We start from the raw sequence: 26567 nt of genomic DNA, 5'->3' as shown, positions 1-26567 counted from the left end.
ATGCAGGGGGCATGCAATGATTCACTCTCATGATTGATGTTTCTATCTCTCTCTCCCTCTCCCTTCCTCTCTGAAATCAATAAAAACATGTTAAAAAAAAAAAAAAGGAAAAGCACAGAAATATAATTCAGTTTGTCTGTAGGAATAACATGGGAGGAAAAATTAACTTAGATGAGAAAATTAAACTTTAGAATCAATGCACACCATCTGATATACTGACCACTCATTTAATCCTGATGACTTAAGGAAGAATCAGGAAATCATAATTCATGATATTACACAATTTATCTCTTTTCAACAAAATACTGATTTCTTTACTTAAATTTCAAAGTAAAGTCATAGCTATGTCATACATCTCTTATAAATATACATGGAAATAAGAAGTTCCTAAAATTCTTTTGACTTAAGCATTTATTTGCATGGAAATAAACTAAATTTTCATTCTGACTTAAATTTGAAGTCATGAAAATTTATCATACTTCTTAATATTAGGTCTTCTTCTAAAAGCATTCCATTAATAAATAGTATTAAATCAACAATTGGTCTCAATTAAAAAAGTGTGATTATTTAAGTTTAGCTACTTTAAACTTACCTATAATACTTTAATCAAAGCTTGGTTTTAAACATTCAAGGAAGTCATATAAATCAGCAGTATTATATTATATTAAGTACAACTTTACCTCCAGGCAGTCATTGAAGAGAAAGAGGGTTACTTGTTCTCCTCTGTCACAAGGGTGCTCACCTAGAGAAATTGTTTCAACTCGTTGGATTAAGCTTCGGTGAGAAGATAAAAGATTAGCCTGTGTAGATTGAATATATTAATAGATCATTTGGGAGCAAAGAATTTTTTTTAAGTTATAATTTAAAAGAAAGTGGTGCCAAGACTCTCTTTATATTAAAAATTGTAGAATCTAAAATAACAAGAAAGAGAAAATAAATTTACAATTATCAAAGATGGATACTTACTGGGCATCCATCTACTTCATAAACAACATCAAAAATCTGCTTTTGCGCTTCGGTTTTTCTCTTATCCTCATTAATATGCCTGAAAGATTAATAAGGTTATTTTTAAAACTTTAAAAGCTTAGTGGAACTTAGTTGGTCCCTGGTTAAAAACAAACAAACAATGACCCAACCAGAGTGGCTCAGTGGTTGTGCATCAACCTATGAACGAGGAGGTCACAGTTCGATTCCCAGTCAGGGAACATGCCCAAGGTTGCAGGCTAGAACCCCGTGTGGGGAGTGCAGAAGGCAGCCGATCAATGATTCTCTCTCATCATTAATGTTTCTATCTCTCTCTCCCTCTCCCTTCCTCTCTGAAATCGATAAAAATATATATTTTTTAAAAAAACTCAAAATAAGAAAATTCAAATTTTAAAAAAAGTAGACAAAAGATTTGAACATACATATCACAAAGAAGATAATATGAACGGCAAATAAGCACATGAAAAAATGCTACCACCATTTGGTATTAGGGAAAAAGCAAGTCGAACCTACAATAAGATATTTCACTACACATCTATTGGAATTTCACAAAATAAAATGACTACTCATACTGAGCGTTGGTAAAAACATAGAGCCACTGGTGTTCAGCATATACTGTTGATGGGAATGCAAAATAATACAACCACTTTGGATACAGTTGGGTGATTTTTTAAAACTTTTATGACATAGCCTTTCCTACTAGGTAATTTTTATCCAGAAAAAATGAAAGTATATGTCCATATAAAAATTTATTCACAGATGTTCATAGCAGCTTTGTTATAGACAGACACTGAAAACAATCAAAATATCCACCAACACGTGAACTGATAAATGTGGTATACCCATTCAACAGAAAACAATAAAAGGGAATGAACTATTGATATAAGCAACAATAAGGACTAATCTAAAAATAATTATGCTGAGTAAAAAAAAGCCTGACAAAAATATAATATGCAATTTGATTCTAAGAAAATGCAAATTATACTGATAAAAAGAAGAGTAGTTGTTGCCTCAGGATGGGCCAGAGAGGGAGGAAAAGGGATTACTACCACAGACTATGAATAAACTTGGAGGTAGCAGAAATGTTCCTTAACTTGATAGTGGTGATGGTTTTATGGGAGTATATATATACCAAAATTAAAAAAACTTTATATTAAACATGTATAATTTGCTAAGAAAAACGTACTAAAAGCTACTAAAACATAGATCTATAACAAATTAATGTTTATAAGTATGTGTAATTAATGGTGTTAGAATCCAATTTTAGGGTTTTTTTTTCTTTTGCTTAAATGGCAAGGACTAGTTAATTGGTGCTGTCTCATTATTTCCTTTACCTTACAGATTATAGTTGTTTCAATCAACCACAATACTAGTAAGCATTTAATCCCTATGCTAAATGTTCAAGAATCCTAAGAATTCAAGGGTGGTTAAATTCTATAAGGCTTACAAACCAGCATCACAACTCAACACTAAAATCGCAGCTTCCTTAGTTGAACATCTATTTAAAATCTACTATGAGCAAGCCATTTAGGGTAGTGATATATTAGAAAGATTTTTAAATTCTGAGGAAGCTTAAATAAAATGTTGAAAAAGAAAGAAATCTTTAATCACCAGTCAATTTGGCTCATTATTCCTAAAGCAGCCCACTTGACACTAGCCCAAAGGAGGCAACAGGTCAAATGACAAGTCTACTCCCTAGTTAGGTTACTTTATAATCTTTGTTTACCAAAATATATTATATATAAGTAATAAATAGCATATGCTATCATCACTAAACAGGCAAATAGGCCAAGTAACAAGCTCTAGGCAAATAGGCCAAGTAACAAGCTCTCAGCTTTTCTCTTTTGTGAAAATATGTTTTAACACTGACTGCCTACTTCAAAGAGTTGTTGAAAGAATCAAGGTAAGTAATGACAGAGTTTGTTAACCATGAAGTGCTTAAAAAAACTATTATCCTGGCTGATAAACATATAAAATATGAATGTAAGCAAAAAACAAAACATGCCTAAAACTCCATAGCAACAGAAACTCTTAATTTGAGCATTATTTTACCGCTGGGCTCTCACTCTTACAGCTAGTAAAGTTCCTTGCTAAGCGTGCCTTTGCAAGTTTTTTTGTTTTTTTTTTTAAATATGGTTGTTTCTTATTGTTGTTCTTATTTTATTTTATTTTTTTAGAGAGACAGAGAGAGAAACACCAGCTGGTTCCTGAATACCCCCTACTGAGGATCAAGCCCACAACCCAGGCAAGTGCCTTGACTGGGAATCGAACCAGCAACCTCTCAACGCATGGGATGACACTTAACCAACTGAGCAATACTGGCCAGGGCATTTTCAAGTATTTTAAGAAACTATTTCAGATTGAAGCACCTCATGAAATCTCAGAAATATTTTAATTGTATCTATTAAATATGATGATATGAAAGTCCAAAGAGCTGAAGTGCCCTCACCCTCCATGAGTCAAAGGAATACCAACATAGTTTTCAGTTCTGATCATAATAGTCAGGAAAGATCATTTCTGATCAGAACTATGTCTACAAGTTTAACAATCAAGGCCCAAGGCAATTTCATTGAGTTTATACTTTTCATACATCTCCAAACAATCCCAATAATTTAATTCCTTAAAATTCAAGGTAAGAAGCCAAAAGCCAGATGTAAAGTGAAAAAAGTATTATAAATCTTTTCTTTTTTATTTCACCATGTTACATTTGGGCAATTTATATGAATATGAATATGAAGACAAAAACAAGTTATGATTAGAGGTATATGAAGAAAATGGCTATTAGTAAATTATAACATTTTCAAATTTGTAAACCATTGTTACTCTCTGTACATAATAGTTTAATACCCTAAGAAATGTTTTTGATTAATTAATGTATTCTTATAATACTTTCTCATCATTTCAATGTGTAACTACACTGTTAGAAAAATAACAACAAATATTTTAGAAATATTTGTTGATATTTTTCTCCATTTATGATTCTAATTGTTCCATCAATTCCATTCTAAATCCAAGGAACAATAAAAAAAAATTGAAATAATGTACTTACGTCATTACTTCCTTTAGTGATCCAATGGCTTTTTCTAGAGTGCTTTTGTCAGGATTTTCTTCAGCTGTATGTTTCTTAAGATCTGTAATAATAAAATGTTTTTTCCATGATTAACAAAAATTCAATGGTTTTCCATCTAAGACTTAATTAAAAAACACCATCCATCTTAATAGACAGAGACTGATATTTTTAAAGACAATATCCAACCTTTCCTTTTATATATGTAGCATTCCCTTAAGAGCTCTCTTCCTACACATTTGTTAAGGTTCCCACATTTGTTTCTTATTTACTAAACTTGCAGAATAATATGTGACCCATTATTTCACAGCTATCTCAATTTCCTTCTAGTAAAGTTTGAGAACTGCTAGATTCCTTAAACTCCCTCCATGAATGAAAACACCTGGTCCTCAATAGGCTGAGAAATCATTATATAGCTGTATTTCACACTGGGGCCCATGAGTCCATCATAGAGAGCCTTTGGTGTCCTTAGAGCAGGTTTCGTTTAATTTACGGGTTCATGAGATGCCTAAGCCTTGATTGTTCCTACCCAGGTTATTCATAATGTTCCCTATTCTGTATTCACCTAATGATTCCCTAGTACCACACCCACTTAATCTTTTAAATGGATTGATAGAAGAAAATCTTAGAAATCATGTTCATTTTATTTATTTACTGACTTACTTACTTATTTACTTATTGAAATCAAGTTCATTTGATGGATTTCAATAAGTACTAATGAAACAATAATGAAGATAAGCAAAAAAAAATACACTGCTTTGCACATATATTTTCTTTATAATCTATAAAATAGGACAGCTTTTAAAGACTAGGAAATAATTTTATATGCTACTAATTCTAAACTACATTAGTTAAACGTAAAGAGAACAAAAATTAACAATTTTTTTTAGTTACTACTATAATTCATGTTAACCGAAATATTTTAAAGAAAAAAATAGACTAAATAGTCAAAAAATCAGCTTCCTTGTCAGCTACACATACCACTGTAGTTAAAGTTTGAGGATCAAAATGCTTTTTTACAGACTTATTCCTATTACTAATTTAGTTTTCATACTTAAATTTTTAAAATATAAAAAATGACACTTGGCCCAAACTGGTTTGGCTCAGTGGATAGAGCGTCGGCCTGTGGACTGAAGGGTCCCAGGTTCTATTCTGGTCAAGGGCATGTACTTGGTTGCGGGCACATCCCCAGTAGGGGGTGTGCAGGAGGCAGCTGGTCGATGTTTCTAACTCTCTATCCCTCTCCCTTCCTCTCTGTAAAAAATCAATAAAATATATTTAAAAAAAAAATGACACTTGTCCTAAAAATATTCACTACTTTAGAGTAAGCTAAATGTAAAGGCATATACGTATGCCTGTCTTTTACTGCAAGCAAAATTTATTCAAAAAATTAACTCTCCGCTATAAAACTCCCTTCCTTATCCATAGTTTACTTTTTAAAATAAATGAATGTTTCAAGTGTTCTACACAATCTAACAAAAAATTGAGCATAAGACCAAATATGTAAAATTTTACTAAGACTCAGAAAAAAAACAAATAAAAGACATAGGAATCATCTCTTGTCTTGGGATTTTTGTGGGTGAATGGTGTGTTTACATGAATGTAAAGTGATTTTGCATTAGTGACACACCAAGAAATTTAAGGAGACTTTTAGTAGAAAGATAAAAAGTACAATACTGGTCAATATAATTAATATCAGAACAAATAAAGCATTCTAGACCAGACTGAATTTTTGTAGCACCAGTGATTAAGATTATCCATAAAGATATTTTGTATGTAAAAGATATAAACTTTAATGCTAAGATCTAAGAAAATTTTAAAACAGAAAGAATTTTCAAATTTTTTAGAACAAAACAATTCTATAAAAACATCCAAATGGTCTAAAAAACGATCAGGCAAGTACCATTTAAAAGTAACGCAACACTAGGTAACCTCTGTACTGGTCGGATGAGAAGTTCAACAAGGCTTTGCCGTCCACATTCTGGTTTAGCTTGGTTGATCTGAAAAGAATTTATTCAACAATTTTTAAAAATGGTTTTCCCAAACATTAGACACCCTACATTTATTCGTGCCCTGATGACTAACAGGAAAGCTGGGGTAGCAATGTTCTCTGGCAGATTACTGTGGTTGAAATGACCTCCTGGCCAGCCAAGGGTTAATTAACATCTTAACCAGAAAGTGAGTTACTCTACACACTACCACATATTCTTTCTTAAACAAGTCTTAAATCTACATGACTCATAAGAAAAAAACTTTTAAAATATTATGTTGACTGGATAAACAAAATAAGGCATTGGTAAGAGGGGGGTGGAGGGGAATCATTAAAGGCAAGACAGAATTCCCCTAGAAATATTTTAGATGTTTGAGAACTAAAACATGTATAACTTTAAAAAAAAACATCATAAACAACATTCTCATTCACTTAGCTGCTTCTTAGACCCTGCTACCTAGTATATCAAATCTTCAGAAGCTAAACATCATTGCTACTATCAGAAGGTATAGCTAAAGTTAACAGGTAACATTAAGGTGTTCTTACATAAATTCATTTTTACTAAAAGCATAATTTTAATGAATTCCTTCAGAAATTATTCTCAGATTTTTATTTTAAAGACTACATTACCTTCAGAAAAGCATGAAATCTTGGTTTCTGTTTTTCACATTTAATAATTGTTTCCTTGCTCATTTCAAAGAAATTAACAAAGGGAGGGTAGGTTTTTACCAAATCTTTTGACTAGAAAAAAGAAAAAACAAACATTAATTTGTAACACCTTTCACCCTTAGACAATAAAACTTGAAGTTGAATGATCAATAGTCACATCTGACAGAGTGCAAGTGTTTAAGTTTCTTCTCATGTTAAATACAAAAATTTATAAGTGAGTTAACTGCTAAACAAAATGCATCAATTGGTACGCACAGCCTGAAAAGTAAACACTGTAAGAAACAAAAGTATATTAAAATTTGTTGTACTGATATAAACGTAACAAGTTTAAAGTCTATAAATTTAATTCATGACAAAGGAGCCAAGAACATAATGGAGAAAGGAGTCTCTACAATAAATGGTGCTGGGAAAACTTGACAGCCACATGGCAAAAGAATGAAATAGACCACTTTCTTACACCATACACAAAAATCCATTAAAAATCTAAGACCTGCAACTACAAAATTCCTAGAAGAAAACATAGGAGGTTAAATTCCTTGACAGGGGTCTTAGCAATGTTTTTGAGGACCTGACTCCAAAGGCAAGGGAAACAAAAGCAAAAATAAACAAATGAGACTATATCAAACTAAAAGGCTTCTGCGCAGTGAAGGAAACCATCATCAAAATGAAAAGGGAACTTACTGAATGGAAGATATTTGCCAATCATATATCCAGTAAGTTATTAATATCCAAAACACATAAAAAGACATACAACTCAACATAAAAAAAAACCAACCTGATTTAAAAAAAGGGAGAGGGGGCCACAGGAGGATCTGAATACACATTTTCCCAAAGAAAACATACAAAGGCCAACAGGTACATGGAAAGATGTTTAACATCACTAAATATTATGAAGGCGCAAGCCAAAGCTACAGTGAAAGATCACCTCACATCTGTTAGAATATTATCAAAAAGATAAGAAATAACAAGTGTTGGAGAGGATGTGAAGAAAAGGGAACTCTGTACACTATCTGTGGGATTAAGTGGTACAGCCACTATAAAAACCAGTATGAAGATTTCTCAAAAAATTAAGAATAGAACTACCATATGATCCAGCAATTCCACTTCTGGGTATTTAACCAAAGAATTTGAAAACACTAATTCAAAAAGATATACACACCCCTATGTCCATCCATTGCAGCATTATTTACAATAATGAAGATGTGGAAACAACCTGTGTCTATCAATGGATGAATAGATAAAGATGTGTGTGTGTGTATTCCCCAAAAAATGTATAAACACACTTTGAATAATTATAAAGCCAGTGTTTATTAAAATACATTTCATTTTCAAAATTGAGCTATCAGCTGTTAAAGTGTGATACACCCTTTATACACAGTGGAATATTATTCAGCCATTAAAAATGAAATCTTACCATTTGTAATAACATAGATGAAACTTGAGGGTACAATGCTAAGTGAAATAAGTCAGAAAGATAAAGACAAATAACATGATTTCACTCATATGTTTAATCTTTTTTAAAAAAGAGAGAAACAAACAAACAAAACAAAATCATACAGCCGAAACCGGTTTGGCTCAGTGGCTAGAGCATCGGCCTGCGGACTGAAAGGTCCCAGGTTCGATTCCGGTCAAGGGCATGTACCTGGGTTGCGGGCACATCCCCAGTAGGAGATGTGCAGGAGGCAGCCGATCAATGTTTCTCTCTCATAGATGTTTCTAACTCTCTATCTCTCTCCCTTCCTCTCTGTAAAAAAATCAATAAAATATATTTAAAAAAATCATACATACAGGGAAGAGATCAGTAGTTATCAAAGTGGATGGGAGTTCGGGGTGAGTAAAAAAGGGGGAAGGGGTCAATTTCATGGTGATGGATAATAACTAGACTTTTGGTCATCACTTTGTAAGTGTATACAGATGCTAAATTATGTTGTAGAACTGAAACTTATATAATAAAAAAAGTCTGTAAGTTCAGAATATAGTAATTAGAATAGATCAATGCAGAACCTAAGAACATGCTATTATTTATTGAAGGATCCAAACCACCATTAAAAGATTAACTATTAGCCAAAAATGCAAACAAGAAAAGGAAAAATGTCTTGGCTAATTGAGGAGACTAAAAGGTATCAAAAGGTATGCGAGAATAATTTGCATATTTGGAATTCTCAAGCAACAACAACAACAAAATCTGAGCAACTACATGGTAAGAATGGAAGCTGGAAGGCCTCAAAACAGAGAAGTAGTCTATTAGAAGCTTTTATGCAGAGCAGACAAAATGACAGCAAGAAGTAATATCAACTAAGGAAAAATAAAAATGAAAACTCAGTTAAAGAAAATTTCAGAAAAATCACTAATCTATGGCCATTTGTGAAAGGCAAATAACTTGACATATAATAAAATAATTACAGCACAGTACAACAGTGTTCCTAATGATGACCTTGACCTATTGATAATGTTAAGTTTTATATTTAACAAACACAATGATGTCAAAATTTTAAAAGCTTTCACATTTAAGCATGTAACTTTCATTTCCTGCCAATCCTTTATGATATGTAATCTGGAAATTTTAAAAAGAAATAAAATACTTACATATTTAAGAAAGATGTCACCAATGCTTTTGCTTTCATCCCAATTAACAATAAGGTCTTCAAGGTCATCCTGAAAAAAACACAAATTAAGGCATTTAAAATTATACTGGACAATCTCTTAAATATCTTTTAACATTTTCAAAATAGTCATTTTTTTTTAAAAAAAAGATAGTCATTTTGAAGGTACTTTACACAGTGTGTCCCCTTTATATCTAGAAATAACTGAAATATCCAAGGATTTTGATAAAATATAAAAGTATTTGATAAACTGCATTTTTATTAACTTATAGATCTTTTATACTTGTATTTGTAATGTACAGTAATATCAAAAGTAAGTTAATATATTTGCTTGAAACATTTTATAATTCAGATTAATCTTTTTCCTGGAAGATGGGATAAACACTAATATGGGTAATTTTGAGAAAACTGATAAATTTAATTCAAGAACAACACAGAAAAAATAAAAAGAAATAAACCTAAACTACTTTTAAGAGCTCAGCTAATCCTCCCCAAATTTACTTTACTATGATTGATTGATACCTGGAAATCATGAATCCTTCACTTAAAATAAAAAATCATTAAAAAGAAAATAGGATTGTCTTATATGATTTTAGCATTTATCTAACTATAGAGAATTGAATGAAATAAACTCTAAGTCCCTTACAGTTTCACAAACTGAAGCAAAACAAAACCATAGAACAGAGGAACAATAGTAGAAAAATAACACTAGCCACTACATTTCTCTATAGAAGACTTTGTGAGGCCTCAATTCCTTATTTTCAGGATTAATTCAAATTTTAAAAAAAACAACACAAGCAAACAACAAACATTAACAATGCATTACAGCAAAGAACAAATCATCCGAAGGAATAAATGAAAAATTTTAGACACAAAATTTATTTAGCTCATCAGAAGTACCTGAAAAATCATAATAAATATACATAATCCTATCTAATAAAAGAGAAACACGGTAAGTGGCGTACGACCGCTACCCTTCCCATTGGCTAATCAGGGCAATATGCAAATTAACTTCCAGCCAAGATGGCGGCCAGCAGCCAGGCAGCTTGAAACTAACATGAGGCTTGCTTGCTTCAGTGACAGAGGACTCCAATGTTCCCCGCCTGCCGCTGCAGGCCTCTGAGCTGCAACTCTAAGCAACTATGTAACAAATATAGAAGCTAAACAAAACCCCAGAAACCTGCTTTAGTCCGCCGGGCTTCAGCCAGCAGGATCGCAACATTGTAAGCAAAGGCCAGAAACCTACTTTCAGCAGCAGAGGCCTAAGAGCTGGAGCCAAGCCTCAAAGCTAAAGCTGGACCAGAATAAAAAAGAAAAAAAGGAGCAGTTGGGAGCTTCAGTCACCCCCAGCCTGAAAACAGCCTTCAGCCCCTCACCCAAACTGGCCGGCACCCCAGTGGAGACCCCCACCCTGAAGGGTGTGTGACCAGCTGCAAACAGCCATCATCTCCTCTACCAGGCTGGCCAGGCACCCCAGTGGGGACCCCCACCCTGAAGGATGTGTGACCAGCTGCAAACAGCCATCATCCCCTCACCCAGGCGGGCCAGGCACCCCAGTGGGGACCCCACCCTGATCCAGGACACCCTTCAGGACAAACCAGCTGGCAGCCACCCATGCACCAGGCCTCTACCCTATATAGTAAAAGGGTAATACGCCTCCCAGCACCAGGATCAGCGGAGCCGCAAGGCCTCCCAGCACCGGGATAAGCGTGACAGGGGGCAGCGCTCAAACCCCCTGATAGCTCTGCGGCTCTGTGTGTGACAGGGGGCGGGGCCACAACCTCCCTATCCACCCTGCTCTGTTCGTGACAGGGGAAGGTGCCCCAACCCCCTGATCAGCCCCGCTCTGTGCCTGACAGGGGGAGCTCCCCAAACCCCTGATCGCCCTGTGGCTCTGTGTGTGACAGGGTGCGGCACCCCAACCCCCTGATCGGCCCTGCTCTGTGTGTGACAGGGTGCGGCGCCCCAAACCCACCCCCCCACCCACGGGCCCTGCTCTGTGTGTGACGGGGTAGAGCCATAACCTCCCCATCGGCCCTTCCCTGACTGTGACAGTGGCGGTGCCCCAACCCCCTGATCGGCCCTGCTCTGTGGGTGATAGAGGGCGGCACCCCAACTCCCTGATGGGCCCTGCTCTGTGAGTGACAGGGGACAGTGCCCCAACCCCCTGATCAGCTCCGCTCTGTGCCTGATAGGGGGGAGCTCCCCAACCCCCTGATCGCCCTGCAGCTCTGTGTGTGACAGGGTGCGGCGCCCCAACCCTCCCCCCCTACAGGTCCTGCTCTGTGTGTGACGGGGTAGAGCCATAACCTCCCCATTGGCCCTGCCCTGAGTGTGACAGTGGCGGCGCCCCAACCCCATGATCGGCCCTGCTCTGTGGGTGATAGAGGGCGGTGCCCCAACTGCCCCCCACAGGCCCTGCTCTGTGTGTGATGGGGTAGAGCCATAACCTCTCCATCAGCCCTGCCCTGAGTGTGACAGGGTGCGGCACCCCAATCCCCTGATCCGCCCTGCTCTGTGTGTGACAGGGGCCAGTGCCCCAACTCCCCTATCAGCCCTACTCTGTGAGTGACGGGGGGAGCTCCCCAACCCCCTGATCGGCCCTGCTCTGTGCGTGACAGGGGGTGGCACTGCAACCTCCCCATCGACCCTGCCTTGAGTGTGACAGGGGGTGGTGCCCCAACCCCCCAATCAGCCGTACCCTGAGCGTGACTGAGGGTGGAATCGCAACCTCCCGATCCGCCTTGCTCTGTGCATGACAGTGGCGGCGCCCCAACTCCACAACTGGCCCTGCTCTGAACCCGACCAGGGGCTGCACCTAGGGATTGGGCCTGCCCTCTACCACCTGGGAGCATGCCTAAGCCAGCAGGTCGTTATCTCCCGAGGGGTCCCAGACTGTGAGAGGGCACAGGCCGGGCTGAGGGACCCCCCCCTTCCGCCTGAGTGCACAAATTTTTGTGCACCGGGCCTCTAGTATATACATAAAAAAGAATTACTATGAGCCTAACATATACAAATTTACCTTTATCTTAGTGTGCACATCAAAAATATCTGGGATACTACCAAAAATAGTCTTAATCTCTTCTGGTGCAAGGATAGGCCCACCACGTTGTCCTTCTTCTTCCAAAGGTACCTGAAATAACTAAAAGGTAAAAAAAAGATTAGTTTAGGTAGACTGTGGGGAGGGGGAAGGTAGTGAAACTAACAAATAGTGATAAAGGGGAGATGAAAAGTTGATGAAAAAGAAAAATGATTTTAAAACACTTCTCTAAATCTGAGGCCTTTTTTCTAACATTTTCTGTTCTACTTTATCCCATTTATTTATATACTAAAGGCGCAGTGCACAGATTCATACACCAGTGAGGTCCCGCAGCCTGGCCTGTGGAGATCAGTGAACCTCCGCACCGCCGCAGCCCGGCCTTACCCCTCAGCTCATCGATCCCACACAGCACATAGTAGTACACGAAGTAGTGCACAAAGTGGCAGGCAGGCGGGGAGGAGCCTGAGCCCAGGCCCAGGCCAGGCGCCATACGGCTCCCACTCATCCTGGCCACACTGCGCCTGCTACCGCTGCTCAGTAGGCTCACTGCCACTCCGCAGCGGTCTCCACGTGCCCATCCTAGGGCAATACCGGCGTACCCATGACCGCACAGCTGCCACTTGTTATTGCAACCTTGCTCCTCATGCAGCGGCCAGCTCGTGCCCAGTCAGTCTGGTTGCTGGTCCCGGTCCCCGTCCAGATGGCGGAGAGATACACAGGGGGAGTGTCCGCGGGAGAGGCTCAAGCCACCACTGCAGCTGCGCTTGCCAGCCATGAGCCTGGCATCTGGTGCCCGTAGGTCAGCTGAGTGGTGCTCCTGCTGTGGGAGTGCACTGACCACCAGGGGGCAGCTCCTGCGTTGAGCATCTGACCCATGGTGGTCAGTGCGCATCATAGCAACTGGTCTACCAGTCCTTCGGTCACTTACACTTTTATATATAGAGACTAGAGGCCTGGTGCACAAATTCGTGCACAAGTGGAATCTGGCCAGCCCCGCCCTCAATCAGGATAGGGGGGCCAATCGAGGGCAGGGTCGGCCGGGGAAAGGGGCTGCGGGTGGTTGGCCGGCTGGCCCCACCCCCTGGTCAAACTGCCGGTCGGGGGATAATTTGCATATTAGCCTTTTATTATATAGGATCTGTGTATATGTGTATATATGCTCTTGTAATAAAATGTTATGTTAGCATCTAACAAAAGTTTACCACACAGTTCTACAAATTAAAACTGTTAGTATGATACAAGAGTAATTTCTATTTTTATTCAAGTTAGTAAGGAAGAAAGCAATAAGCAATCAGTTATTTCCAGACATGCACTTACTGTAAGTACTAAATGTTTTTAAATGGTAGCACAGAACCTCGGTGTAAGGGAAGGAGACAAGATTTGGAACAAAAGACCTGTTTGTATTTATGTTGTTGCTTGTATCAATCTAAAACAAATAAAAAATAAAGGAGCCCGGCCAGCGTGACTCAGTGGTTGATTGTCAACCTATGAACCAGGAAATCAAGGTTCGATTCTGGGTCAGGGCACATGCCTGGGGTGTGCAGGAGGCAGCTGATCAATGATTCTCTCTCATCATTGATGCTTCGCTCTCTCTCTCTCTCTCTCCCCGCACTTCCGCTCTGAACTCAACTTAAATACACACACACACACACACAAAACTAAAGGATAAAGAGCTCCTAGAACTAATATGTGAATACAGTGAAGTCACAGGATACTAGGTCAGCATGCACATGCATTCATGCACAGAGCACACAGACACATCAATCATTTCTATATACCAGTAATATACAAAGGAATCCAAAATTTAAAAAGTATCATGTACAATAAAAAATTAAAGTACTTAAGTATAAATATACAGCAGATCCTTGAATAAACATCCTTTCATTATAATATTGTTAGATGCCATAGGAACTTAATTCTTATTTATATCAATTAGCCTATGGTCAAACTGGTTTTATTATACGTCGTTTCACTTAAAGTGCCAGAACCTATCAACAATGTTAAATGAAGACTTACTATAATAAAACATGTAAATTATGCTGAAAACTAAAGATGCTGATCAAAGAACACATATGGCCGCGGATTGAGAGACTCAACACAGTGTGTGTCAATTCTCCCTCAAATTGATCTATAGATTTAACCCAATACTTATCAAAATTCCAGAACTTTTTGTAAACAAAGAAAACCAGATTCTAAAAATGTATATGGAATAGCAAAGGAACTTCTTAGTATAAAACTGCAGTATTCAAGACTGTGTGGTGAAGGGAGAAACATACAAGATCAATAGTAGAGAATAAATTCCAGGAACAAACCCACACAAATATGAAGTAATATTTGACAAAAGTACAAAAGCAATTCAATGGAGGAAGGCTAGTTGTTCAACAAATGGTACTAGAACATTACTTGCAAAAAAATAAACCTCAGCCTAAATATAACTAAAGTATGATCTATTTTTAAAAATCTGATAAATTGGACTTCATTAAAATTAAAAACTTTTTTTCAGCAAAAAACTTACAATGAGAAGACATGCTTTAGATTAACAAAAATATCTGCAAATCACATATCTGACAAAGGAATAGTATCATACACACACACACACACACACACATATGTGTGTGTGTATATGTGTATGTATGTGTGTGTGTGTGTGTGTGTGTGTATAATTTTCAAACACAGGAGGAAACAACCCAATTAAAAATAATAAATAACAGTATTGTTGGGTTCTTAATATATGTAGAAGTAAAATGAATTACAATAATAGCACATATGCCAGGAGATTAATGGAAGTTGTTGTTTGTTTTTTAAGAAATGTAAAAAAAGAAAGTACATTATAAATACTACGAAATGACATGAAGATTACAAATTGTTACTATTTTTAAGAACTATAATTTTACAACAGTTCATTCTCTTCTATTGAGGACTTCCAATTCTAAGTATGGTGAACCCTCCTTGCTGAAAACAACTGAAAATCTGAAGAAAAACTTCTTTCTAAATATACCAATAAACTGACAAGACAGTGAAATACCTTCAGAGGCCAAAATCTAAGTGAATGTAGAGAGTTGAACACTAAAACCAACTTTTGCCAAGGACATTTGCCTAAAGTGATGAAAGTTAAGCTTTACCTATGAAAACCTCAGTAGGCACAGAAGACTAACACAAACCTAGTTTCTAATCTACTATCAACTTCCAGTAAAGTTAAAAATGTGTGTGAGTCAGAAATTCCAAATTTTTACTCAGAGTATGTTCTCAAGGAGACATGAGTAAGAATATTCACAGTAGACTACTAGTAAGAGTAAAAACAAAAACAAAACACTGAAACTTAACTCCAATGTCCATTAAAAAGAAAAGTTAAATAAACTGACTTATTCATACAGAAAAATGAATTACAGCTACCTGCAACAACACAGATGTGTCTCAAAAACATTACTCTCAAGAGAAAAAGCAAATCATTAAAAATATATAGTTATAATTTGTTTTTCTAAAGATATATGATAGAACTAAAGGAAATAAGCACAAAATTCGAGATGATGATTATCTCTGACGAAGGTAAAGAAACACAATAAAGGTTTCAAACATATTTGTAATCATTTATAAATATTCCTTTATCTAATCAACATTTAATTTAAAATTCTTAACAAAAATACTCAAACAACCAAAATACATAGTTTCATTAAAAATCTCTCAATAGTCTTAAGGTATGTTAAACCATTCTAAAAACTTTCTGGGTTTGCTTTAATCCCCATATAAAATTAGAGAGGCAAAGAACTATTGATTCTACCTTTCCAATACTTCTTAAATTTATCCTCATTTCACTTTCATTTTGATGACTAAGAAGTTCAGGTCATCAAAATCTAATCGAGACTACTGAAATTACCTCCACATTGGTCTCCTTGCCTCCACAAATTGTCCTCTTTAATATCTCCTTCTGAACCAAGTTATCTTTCTAAAATGCTAGTCAGATTTTATCTTCCCATTCTACAGCTCCCAGATGACAAAGGGCTTTCCTAGTTATGGCACAGGCATCTTATCTCAACTCTCACTGTATCCAAACCCTATCCCCACCCTCATTCCCTTCATACTACCCTAATCTTTAATCCCCCTACACCAGCGGTTCTCAACCTGTGGGTCGCGGCCCCTTTGGGGGTCAAACGACCCTTTCACAGGGGTCGTCTAGGACCATCAGAAAACACATATATAATTACATATTGTTTTTGTGATTAATCACTATGCTTTAATTATGTTCAATTTGTAACAGAAATTGGGGGTCACCACAACATGAGGAACTGTACTAAAGGGTCGCGGCATTAGGAAAGTTGAGAACAACTGCCCTAGACTATTCTCAATACCTTGAATATACATCTTCAATCATCTGTATTGTTTGCAAAATTTCAAAATACACAGCCCAATGATATTCTTTGCATGTCCCAATCAGACTCATACTTTAAAATCCAACTCAATTTTTTTCCTTATCACGCTTTTTCCAATGTTCAACCTATCAAAAATTCCAATCCAACACTTTCCTAAGCTGGAAGAAGAGTAAAACAAACCTCACAAATCTCCAAATTATCTTAACTAAACCTCCCCCATGATGCATATAACCTTCTGCTTGATATTACAATTTTGTATGTATATTCTATCTGCTCCCCTTTCAGTCCAACTCAGCCCAGCCTGTGCCCTCTCGCAGTCTGGGACCCCTCAGGGGATGACCACCTGCTGGCTTAGGCCTGCTCCCTGGGGGATTGGGCCTAAGCTGGCAGTCAGACATCCTTCTGTCAGCCTGGGAGTTCTCAGGGGATGTCCACTTGCCAGCAGGGAGCAGGCCTAAGCTGCAGTCAGACATCTTTAGTGCTACTGAGGAGGCGGAAGAGGCTCCCACCACCACCACTGTACTAGCAGTTGTCAGCCTGGCTTGTGGCTGAACAGAGCTCCCCCTGTGGGAGCACACTGACCACCAGGGGGCAGCTCCTACATTGAGCGTCTGCCCCCTGGTGGTCAGTGTGTGTCATAGTGACCAGTGATTCCCAGTCGCTCTGCTGTTAGGGTCAATTTGCATATTATCCTTTTATTATATAGGAGTGCCTGGCCAGCCTGGGTAAGGGGTTGATGGCTGTTTGCAGGCTGGCCACAGCCCCCTCAGTGTGGGGGACCCCACTGGGGTGCCTGGCCAGCCTGGGTGAGTGGCTGATGGCTGTTTGCAGGCTGGCCACAGCCCCTTCAGTGTGCGGGTCCCCGTTGGGGTGCCTGGCCAGTCTGGGTGAGGGCCTGAGGGCCGTTTTCAGGCTAGTTAAGCCTCCCAGCAGGGACCCTCACCCCATGAGGGTGTGGCCAGCCTGGATGAGGGGCTAATGGCTGTTTGCAGGCTGGCCACAACCCCCAGCCACCCAAGCTCCCAGTGGAGGCTGGCCGGAAGCAGGTATCTGGGATTTATCTGTCTTCTATAATTAAAACTTCATTGCCACGAGCGGAGGCCACAGCCAGCTCAGGGCAGGCAGGAAGCTTGGCTTCCTCCATCGCCCGGGCAACCAAGCATTCTGCTTGCTCCAGTTCCGTGGCTGCCGGCCACCATCTTGGTTGGGTTAATTTGCATATAGTCACTCTGATTGGCTGGTGGGCGTGGCTTAGGGCGTAGCAAAGGTACGGGCAATTAGCATCTTTGTCTTTTATTAGTGTAGATTTTTATAATATTCTGGAATAGTTAGGTTATTCTACATTATATTATAATGTACTAGAGGCCCGGTGCATGAAAATTCATTCACTGGAGGGGGGTGGTCCCTCAGCCCAGCCTGCTCACAATCTGGGAGCCCTCAGGGGTGGGAGGTGACCCAGCCATCAGGGGAAGGCAACACCCCCATCACACCTCTGCTACTGCCACTATCGGCAGCGCAAGCCTTGGCCAGCCCTGGTTACCTGAGCCTCGGGCGGCCCTGGGCAGCCGCCATCGTAAGTTTGCCTGCACCTTGGGCCCGTCCTGGGCAGCTGGGCAGCTGACATCCCAGGCCTGCCTGCACCTAGGTTATTGGCTGCCCAGCTGACATTTGAGGCTTGCCTGCGCCTAAGGCCAGCCCTAGGCAGCTGGGCAGCCGCCATCCAAGGTTTGCCTGCACCTCAGGCGTCAGCTGGGCAGCTGCCATTCAAGACTTGCCTGCGCCTCGGGCCGGCCCTGGGTGGCTGGGGAGGTGAGAGCGGGTCCGGTCGCACTGCAGGTCGGCCACCCCCTGGAGGCTGAAATGACTGGGGGACTCCGGTAGGGCTGAGGGGACTGGGCACCTCCATCTTTCGTGATGGTGTGATGGTCAATTTGCATATTCTGTCTTTATTAGATAGTATGCTAGATATTTATTTAATTTGGGAGCAATGTTAAAATTTACTCTAAATTCAATATAAAAAAAAAGAACACATCAGTCCTAAAATAAAGCTTCAAGAAAACACTATCATGAGTTTAGACCCTAATCTTTTTCTTTAATATGTTTTTATTGATTTTTAGAGAGATAAAAGGCAAGGGAGAGAAGCATTGATGTGAGAAAAATTGATCGGCTGCCTCCTACATGCCTCCTACTGGGAATTGAGCATGCAACCCTGGCATGTGCCCTTACCTGGAATCAAACTTGTGACCTTTTGTTGCATGGGATAAAGTTCATCAACTGAGCCACACAGGCCAGGTATAGACCATAATCTTTTAAGTAAAAGATTAGGTGAGTTTATACTAAGCATAGCAGTATGAAATTCTGTATGCAGTTTAATAATTTCAAGGGCTTTTAAAGAGGAGTTCTGGAAGAATTTACATCTCTAGTTAATAAATGCTACCAAAGTATATGAACAGTGTATGCCACAAGGATATTCTGCTACTCAACTACATTTTGGCTGACTATAAAAACTTAAACTAGAAAGTCATCCAGGATATTTCCCTTGAGGAAGAGAAAGGATGACTTAAAACAAGTAAAGTTTAATACAGCTGAGGCCTCATGAACTTTGACTACTACTAAACAAATTAACTATGAAGGATAATCTCTCCATCACTACCAAGAAATTTCCATTTCTTATCACTATCATTTTTCTATTCAAAGATAAGTTTGATGGTATTAACTTAATTTTCCTGACAAACTATATCCGTCATTCCCTAAAAGAAATTTATTCCTTCTTTCTACAGATTCCCAAAAAAGTCCTATTATTATTATGTCTTGCAGAACCTTGAATTTTGGTTTATTCCTTAATACTTTCTTCAATCTCATATTACAAGGATTCATTAGAATTGTTTTTTCTTCAGAAATAACTTCATAGTACATTTTAATAGTGGTAAACATGGAGTTAACATTTATTTATGACTAACCATTGCAAAGTTTAAGAAAATTTGACATATGAAAGGATTTTTTAAGAAGTACTGACATCCATATTGTTACACTTTATTGTTATGGCTCTTTTCCACATATATATAGCACTACCTAAAGCAATGACTCTAGAGAACACACACTTTCAGAAAAAGTTATCTCCAACTTCCAAATATAAATATAAATGCAGAATCTTGACAAGGAACCTGCAAAATTCTGAATTAAACTCGGCCCACTGTGATAATCTAATCAGGATCTTTCTCTCTTTAAAGTCACTCTTTAAAGTATGGTGCTATTTCTGCATGAATAAAAATTACTATTACAGTTACGGCATTTCTCTAAGAGCAGTTTTTGTCACACATTTTCATTTTTAATATCTATGTTCAAATTCTATGCTTATGTAATTTTCTTGTAAGAAATAACATCTCTTAGATTTTTTTATGTAGAAACACTGGAACAGAAATCATTTTGCAACCAAACTCTTACCTGAATAATTGTGGCCAATATATTTACATAATTACTTTCAGTCTGATAGAGTTCTTTTGCAACTTGCCACCTGGCTGACTGCTTTGAAGGAACCGGAGTGGAATTTTTAGAAGACTTAGTACAGGACTTTGGTGTTTCTAAAAAATAAAAAAGGAGGAATGATTTAAAATGCAGGCCAGATATAAGTAATAAACATTACATAGATTTAACAGAAAAAGGGAAGCATACTAACTCTTATAAATACACCACCATATAGATTTTCATTACGCTAAAATTTCCTCATGAGGCCAGAAAAAAATTGTCAAAAATATCAATGACTCCAAATTGACAGACTTTTTACTAAACAGATGGCCTGTATTCTTAAAAAATGCCAAGGTCATTAAAACAAAGACTGAGGAACTGTACCAGACTAGAAGAGACTAAAGAGATGTAACATAATCTGTGATCCTGGGATGGATTCTAGATTGGGGGGTGGGGGGTTGGGGGGGGGGGGGAGGAAACTTTTCTCTTTTGCTAAAAAGGACATTAATGGAACAACTGATAAAATTTGAAGGTTTATGGGGTAGATCATAGCATTAAGGTTAACTTCCTAATTACAAAATACAAGAAATCTCCCTATATTTTAAGAAATATAAATTTAAGTGTTAGACATAAAGGCACAACTTATCTGCATTGTACTCTCAAACATTAAAAATATGTGTGGAGAGAACCAAGATGGCGGCATAGGTTAACGCCGGAGTTTGCTGCTTTGAACAACTACTTCAAAAGTGAAACTAAAAGACAGAGGGACATCACCCAGAACCACTGGAACGCTGGCTGAGTGGAAGTCCTACAACTAGGAGGAAAGAGAAACGCATACGGACACTCAGAGGAGGCGCAGTGCTGAAGTCAAATTCTGAGGTGCGGAGTGCGCGCGCGGAGCGGGCTGGCGGCGGAGGGCGCGGTTGGCGTTTTCAATCGGGAGGGAGTCGCAGACTCTGAGCTCCAGATCCGGGCGAGTCTTTAGGGACCCAGACTCAAACGGGAGAAGCGGGACTGCCTGGCTTTGGTCAGAGCGAGTGCAGCTTTCCCTCCGAGCTTTGCAGCCATTGCTGGGACTCAGAGAGGCAGAGCCCCTGGGGACAGGACTGAGAGCGGCCATAACTGCTCTCTCTGGCCCACCCTGTTGATCCTGTGCGACCAGCCCCGCCCAAGCCCTGCACAGAGGCATTTGCCGGATAGCCTCAGGCAAAGGCTAGATTAGCACCTCCATAGAGGACAGAAGTTCTCTCACTGCAGACACAGCTGATTCTCATAGCCACTTGGCCTGGAGGGCAAACCCTCCCTGGAATTAGCTACAAGACTGCACACAAAGGCCACTAGGGGGTGCACCAAGGAAGCATAACAAAATGCAGAGACAAAGAAACAGGACAAAATTGTCAATGGAAGATCTAGAGTTCAGAACCACACTTTTAAGGTCTCTCAAGAACTGTTTAGAAGCCGCCGATAAACTTAATGAGAGCTACAAGAAAACTAATGAGACCCTCGATGTTATATTGGGGAACCAACTAGAAATTAAGCATACACTGACTGAAATAAAGAATATTATACAGACTCCCGGCAGCAGAACAGAGGAGCGCAAGAATCAAGTCAATGATTTGAAATGCGAGGAAGCAAAAAACACCCAACCGGAAAAGCAAAATGAAAAAAGAATCCAAAAATGCGAGGATAGTGTAAGGAGCCTCTGGGACAGCTTCAAGCGTACCAACATCAGAATTATAGGGGTGCCAGAAGATGAGAGAGAGCAAGATATTGAAAACCTATTTGAAGAAATAATGACAGAAAACTTCCCTCACCTGGTGAAAGAAATGGACTTACAGGTCCAAGAAGCGCGGAGAACCCCAAACAAAAGGAATCCAAAGAGGACCACACCAAGACACATCATAATTAAAATGCCAAGAGCAAAAGACAAAGAGAGAATCTTAAAAACAGCAAGAGAAAGAAACTCAGTTACCTACAAGGGAATACCCATACGACTGTCAGCTGATTTCTCAACAGAAACTTTGCAGGCCAGAAGGGAGTGGCAAGAAATATTCAAAGTGATGAACACCAAGAACCTACAACCAAGATTACTTTATCCAGCAAAGCTATCATTCAGAATTGAAGGTCAGATAAAGAGCTTCACAGATAAGGAAAAGCTAAAGGAGTTCATCACCACCAAACCAGGATTATATGAAATGCTGAAAGGTATCCTTTAAGAAGAGGAAGAGGAAGAAAAAGGTAAAGATACAAATTATGAACAACAAATATGCATCTATCAACAAGTGAATCTAAGAATCAAGTGAATAAATAATCCGATGAACAGAATGAACTGTTGATTATAATAGAATCAGGGACATAGAAAGGGAATGGACTGACTATTCTTGGGGGGGAAAGGGGTGTGGGAGATGCGGGAAGAGACTGGACAAAAATCGTGCACCTATGGATGAGGACAGTGGGTGGGGAGTGAGGGCGGAGGGTGGGGCGGGAACTGGGAGGAGGGGAGTTATGGGGGGGAAAAAAGAGGAACAAATGTAATAATCTGAACAATAAAGATTTAATTAAAAAAAAAAAAAAAAAAAAAAAAAAAAAAGACAGACCTAGTGGCAGGAGCAGGGATTGTGGAAGGATGCACCACCCTGAGTTCTAAAGAGAGAACAGGAGAGCCAGCTAACCCCCTATGCCTCATGCTGCTCTTGGATACCCCTGTAGTGCCTTCTTGTCTTACTGTGAAGGAAATGCTGGTCACGATCTCGCTGTCCCTCCCGCCTGTGCTTCAGAGGTTTGTCAGAGCTCCAGGAGAAGGACGGACGGAGGAACTTGAATTTGGGGGATGGAAATAAAGCAGTAGAGGCTGCGACTCCAAGATGCTCTCAGTCACCTCCTCCCCAAATCAGACCATCGGCTCCACCAGGATTCCTGAATGCTCACTGCCCAGACCCAGCCACATATGCACGCGCGCACACACACACACGTGCACACGTGCACACTCACGCCGTGCATGCACACACTCACTGCCCTCCTCCTCCGAAGGCCACGCCCTTCCAGCCCTGGTTCTCTCTTCCCAGGCTCCCTCTTCTCCCTGCTCAGGACTCCAGCTGTGCCCAGGCAGCATGCAGACTCAGTCCTCTTGGCCCCAAGGCCTGCCCTGCTGTCCACACTCTATCCAGCCCAACCGCAATCATCCCAATCTTCCCATCTCATTATGGTCTGTGACCCCGCAGAGCACTTCCAGGGGAAGTAAAGAACAAGTTTCAAGTTCAACGCAGTGGAGCCAGGCCCAGGCATCACAGGACAGTGGCTGGCGTGGTCCCTGCCTGCAGGCTCTCCCCTGCTTCGGTGCCCATGCCTCGGCTCCTCGGCCAGGTGTAATGCTCTCCGGGTCAGGCACAACTGGGGCCATCTCACAAGGCCCAATTCTGCAAACATGTCACAGAGTCACGGCTGTAGGGGTTAGAAGTTGGTTAACTGTACCCAATTCTAACTTGGTAAGTGGCCTCGTAGGTCAGTGGTTCTCAACCTTCCCAATGCTGCGACCCTTTAATACAGTTTCTCATGTTGTGGTGACCCCCAATTTCATTGTTACAAATTGAACATGATTAAAGCATAGTGATTAATCACAAAAACAATATGTAAAAAAAAAAAAATAAAAAAAAAAATAAAATAAAATAAAATAAAAATATGTGTGGAGACAGAGAGAAAGAGAAGATGAATGAATGAATGAATGAATGTAAAAGCAAACATAGAATATTTCCATTTGAGAAATTTGAGTAGAAAGTATATAGAGATCTTTATATTTGCAGTATTTTTGCAATCTGATATTATTTCAAAATAAAAAGCAACATATAGAAATATTTAAGTTAAAAAAGGAGGAAAAGGTTATGATTACACTCTCCATATATCTACATTAATAAAAGACAAACATGCAAATTGACTGTACTTTTGCTATGCCTTAAGCCACACCCACCAGCCAATCAGAGAGGATATATGCAAATTAGCACAACCAAGATGGCAGTTAATTTGCATATACTGGCTGGGAGCAAAGACTGAAGACAACAAGGAAGCAAAGAGCTACAGAAGGGAGCAAAGTAGAGGCAGCGGAGACAGGAACGGAGACAAGGCTGTGGAGGCGGGAGGCGGGAGGGGAAACCCAGCCGCAGTGGCTGGGAGCGGGAGCGAAGCCCGCCTCAGCGGGTTTTGCTCCCTTCTCTGCTTCACTCCAGCCGCAGGAAGCCCTATTCTTGCAGGAATCGTCCTGCAACGGGTCTCTAGTATATATATATAAATATATATATACAGTGGTGCCTTGACTTACGAGTTTAATTCGTTCCGTGACGGAGCTCATAACTCAAATTACTCGGATGTCAAATCAAAAAGTGAACAAGTGAGACACGTGATGCTGGGCTGATGTTGTGGCGTTCACTGTGACGTTCGCTGCGCCAACTAGCGGTGGGGTATCTGAAGCTGGCTCGTAACCCAAATTTTACCTCGCAACTCAAAGCAAAAAATCGACGGAGAGAAGGCTCGTATCTTGAAAAACTTGTTAGTCGGGACACTCATAAGTCAAGGCCCCACTGAATATATATGAAGAAAGCCTCCCTCAAAAAATACCCAACATCAACTGCAAATTCGTTGTTAGTTCAAATTATCCTAATATAAAACATCTAGTCCAACCCAAAGTGCAGGGAGGATGCATTCATATATTTTATATGTATTTCAAGAAAAATTAAAATAAATTTTATAAAAGCTTAAAATACATTTTCTTACTATCAGTATGATTAGAATATTGCAACATTATATACAGAATCTCCTAATTGAAAGTATAATGTTCCTCAGCTATGGATGTAGTAGAAATATTCAAAGAATAACAATGACAGTGTGACTGAAGCTTAGAGAGTATCACTGGAAAGCATGATACCACATGAGGTTAGAGGTAGATGAGGAAGGATTACATAGGAACTTGAAAGTTATGGTAATACAAAGCCACTCAATGACTAAGCAGAGTGGCAGGATCTAAAACAGCGGTCGCCAACCAGTGGACCACAGACCACTGGTGATCCGGGAGGTCCAAAAGGTTGGTGACTGCTGATTTAATTTACATAATTTTAGACCACTGTTAAATACTAATGTAGAGAGGCAAAACTGGATATAAAGAGGCACTGCAATTGTCTGAGAGAGATCTTTTCTACAGAAAAAGTTGACAAAGTATGGCAAAGGAATAGTGTTGAGAGTGGTAGAGAGAATCAAAGTTCTAATTTGATAATGTTATGTTTAAGATGCGGACAAGGAGGCATGAAGTAGGCAACTGGAGAGGGAAGACAACAAATTTTGGGGTCATCAGCATATAAATGTTGTTAAAGCCATGGAATTAAATGAGATCATTTAGGGAAAATAAAAAAAGAAAAGAAACAACAAAGGAATAACATTCAACATTCAGAGTTGGAGAGTGAAGCTGGGCAAAGGAGAATGAGAAATGTACATAAGCCAAGATAAAAAAAATGAGTCCAAAAGTAAATAGCTGTTCATGTGCTGAATACTATTGATTGCATAGAAACTGTCATCTCTCTAGCAACATCCAATGTCACAGTAGGGGGGGGGCTGAAGTTCAACTGGAATGGGTTAAAAAGACAATGAAAAGCAGAAAATGAGGTAGTGGACCACGGTAATTCTTTGAAGAGTACTCATGTGAAAGGGAAGAGAAAAGGGGAATAATAAATGGAGAGTGCCACGAGATCAATGGAAGGTTTTGATTATCAAGTCTAGAAAACACATTATTTATATGCTGACTAAAAAATTAAAAATTGATGATCAACAGAGAAGAAATCATTGTAGCTTTCCTGTATTACTTTTAGAAACTCAGCCTCCTCTTACTTCATTGTATGTGTTTTCCCCATAATACATCTATAATTTTATTTAGCTAGTGCTAAGAATGCTCTTTGAATGGTTCCATCACTTTCTAGCTGTGTGACCCTTAATGAGTTATTTCTCTGACCTCAGTTTAGTCATCCGTAAAATAAAAGAAATGAAATCAATCTTATAAATACAAAAAATATACAAAAGCACTTAGCATACAGTAAACAATCATTAAATAGAAGCATTTTCATGTGCCTTTTCTCCTCAACTAGAACAAAAGTAATTAAAGGCAGAGCCTTTCATATTCACTATAAGCAGAGATTTACCTATAGTTTAACAATATTCCATTCCACTAAATTTTAAAGATAAATTTTAAATGTGAATTACCTCCATAGTTAATGCTAGACTCTGGTGTGTTGGAGATATCTAGAAGTGACCCTATAGAAAGGGAATGTTCAGCTGATGGGCGCTTACGGGGAGGGAAAGGTGACAGGTCTGTCTCTCTTGAAAGCTGAGCAAGCGTCTCTTTCAA

The 26567-nt window shown here is 39.3% G+C and overlaps 1 protein-coding gene across 12 annotated transcripts in view; it reads right to left on the bottom strand.

The window, feature by feature from the left end:
* Window positions 1-26567, bottom strand: part of ECT2 (epithelial cell transforming 2) — a gene marked incomplete at both ends in the record, with an annotated part of 62130 nt that overhangs the window by 22446 nt on the left and 13117 nt on the right. For 9 of the 12 annotated variants that reach the window (XM_081087290.1, XM_081087295.1, XM_081087296.1 and 6 more), the window contains 9 exons: window positions 681-800; window positions 967-1045; window positions 4034-4115; window positions 5955-6051; window positions 6672-6782; window positions 9297-9365; window positions 12336-12455; window positions 20165-20301; window positions 26423-26567. The exon at window positions 26423-26567 is cut by the window's right edge and continues 78 nt beyond it. In XM_081087290.1, the coding sequence (XP_080943416.1) occupies window positions 681-800; window positions 967-1045; window positions 4034-4115; window positions 5955-6051; window positions 6672-6782; window positions 9297-9365; window positions 12336-12455; window positions 20165-20301; window positions 26423-26567 (960 nt within the window). The remainder of the gene's footprint in view (window positions 1-680; window positions 801-966; window positions 1046-4033; window positions 4116-5954; window positions 6052-6671; window positions 6783-9296; window positions 9366-12335; window positions 12456-20164; window positions 20302-26422) is intronic. The other 3 variants (XM_081087298.1, XM_081087300.1, XM_081087293.1) reach the window with 3 other exon arrangements.

This window comes from Myotis nattereri (assembly GCF_964212035.1).
Source record: "Myotis nattereri genome assembly, chromosome: 3".
Lineage (NCBI taxonomy): Eukaryota > Metazoa > Chordata > Mammalia > Chiroptera > Vespertilionidae > Myotis > Myotis nattereri.
The sequence above is the reverse complement of the archived record's forward strand: the minus strand, read 5'-3'. Positions and strand labels throughout refer to the sequence as shown.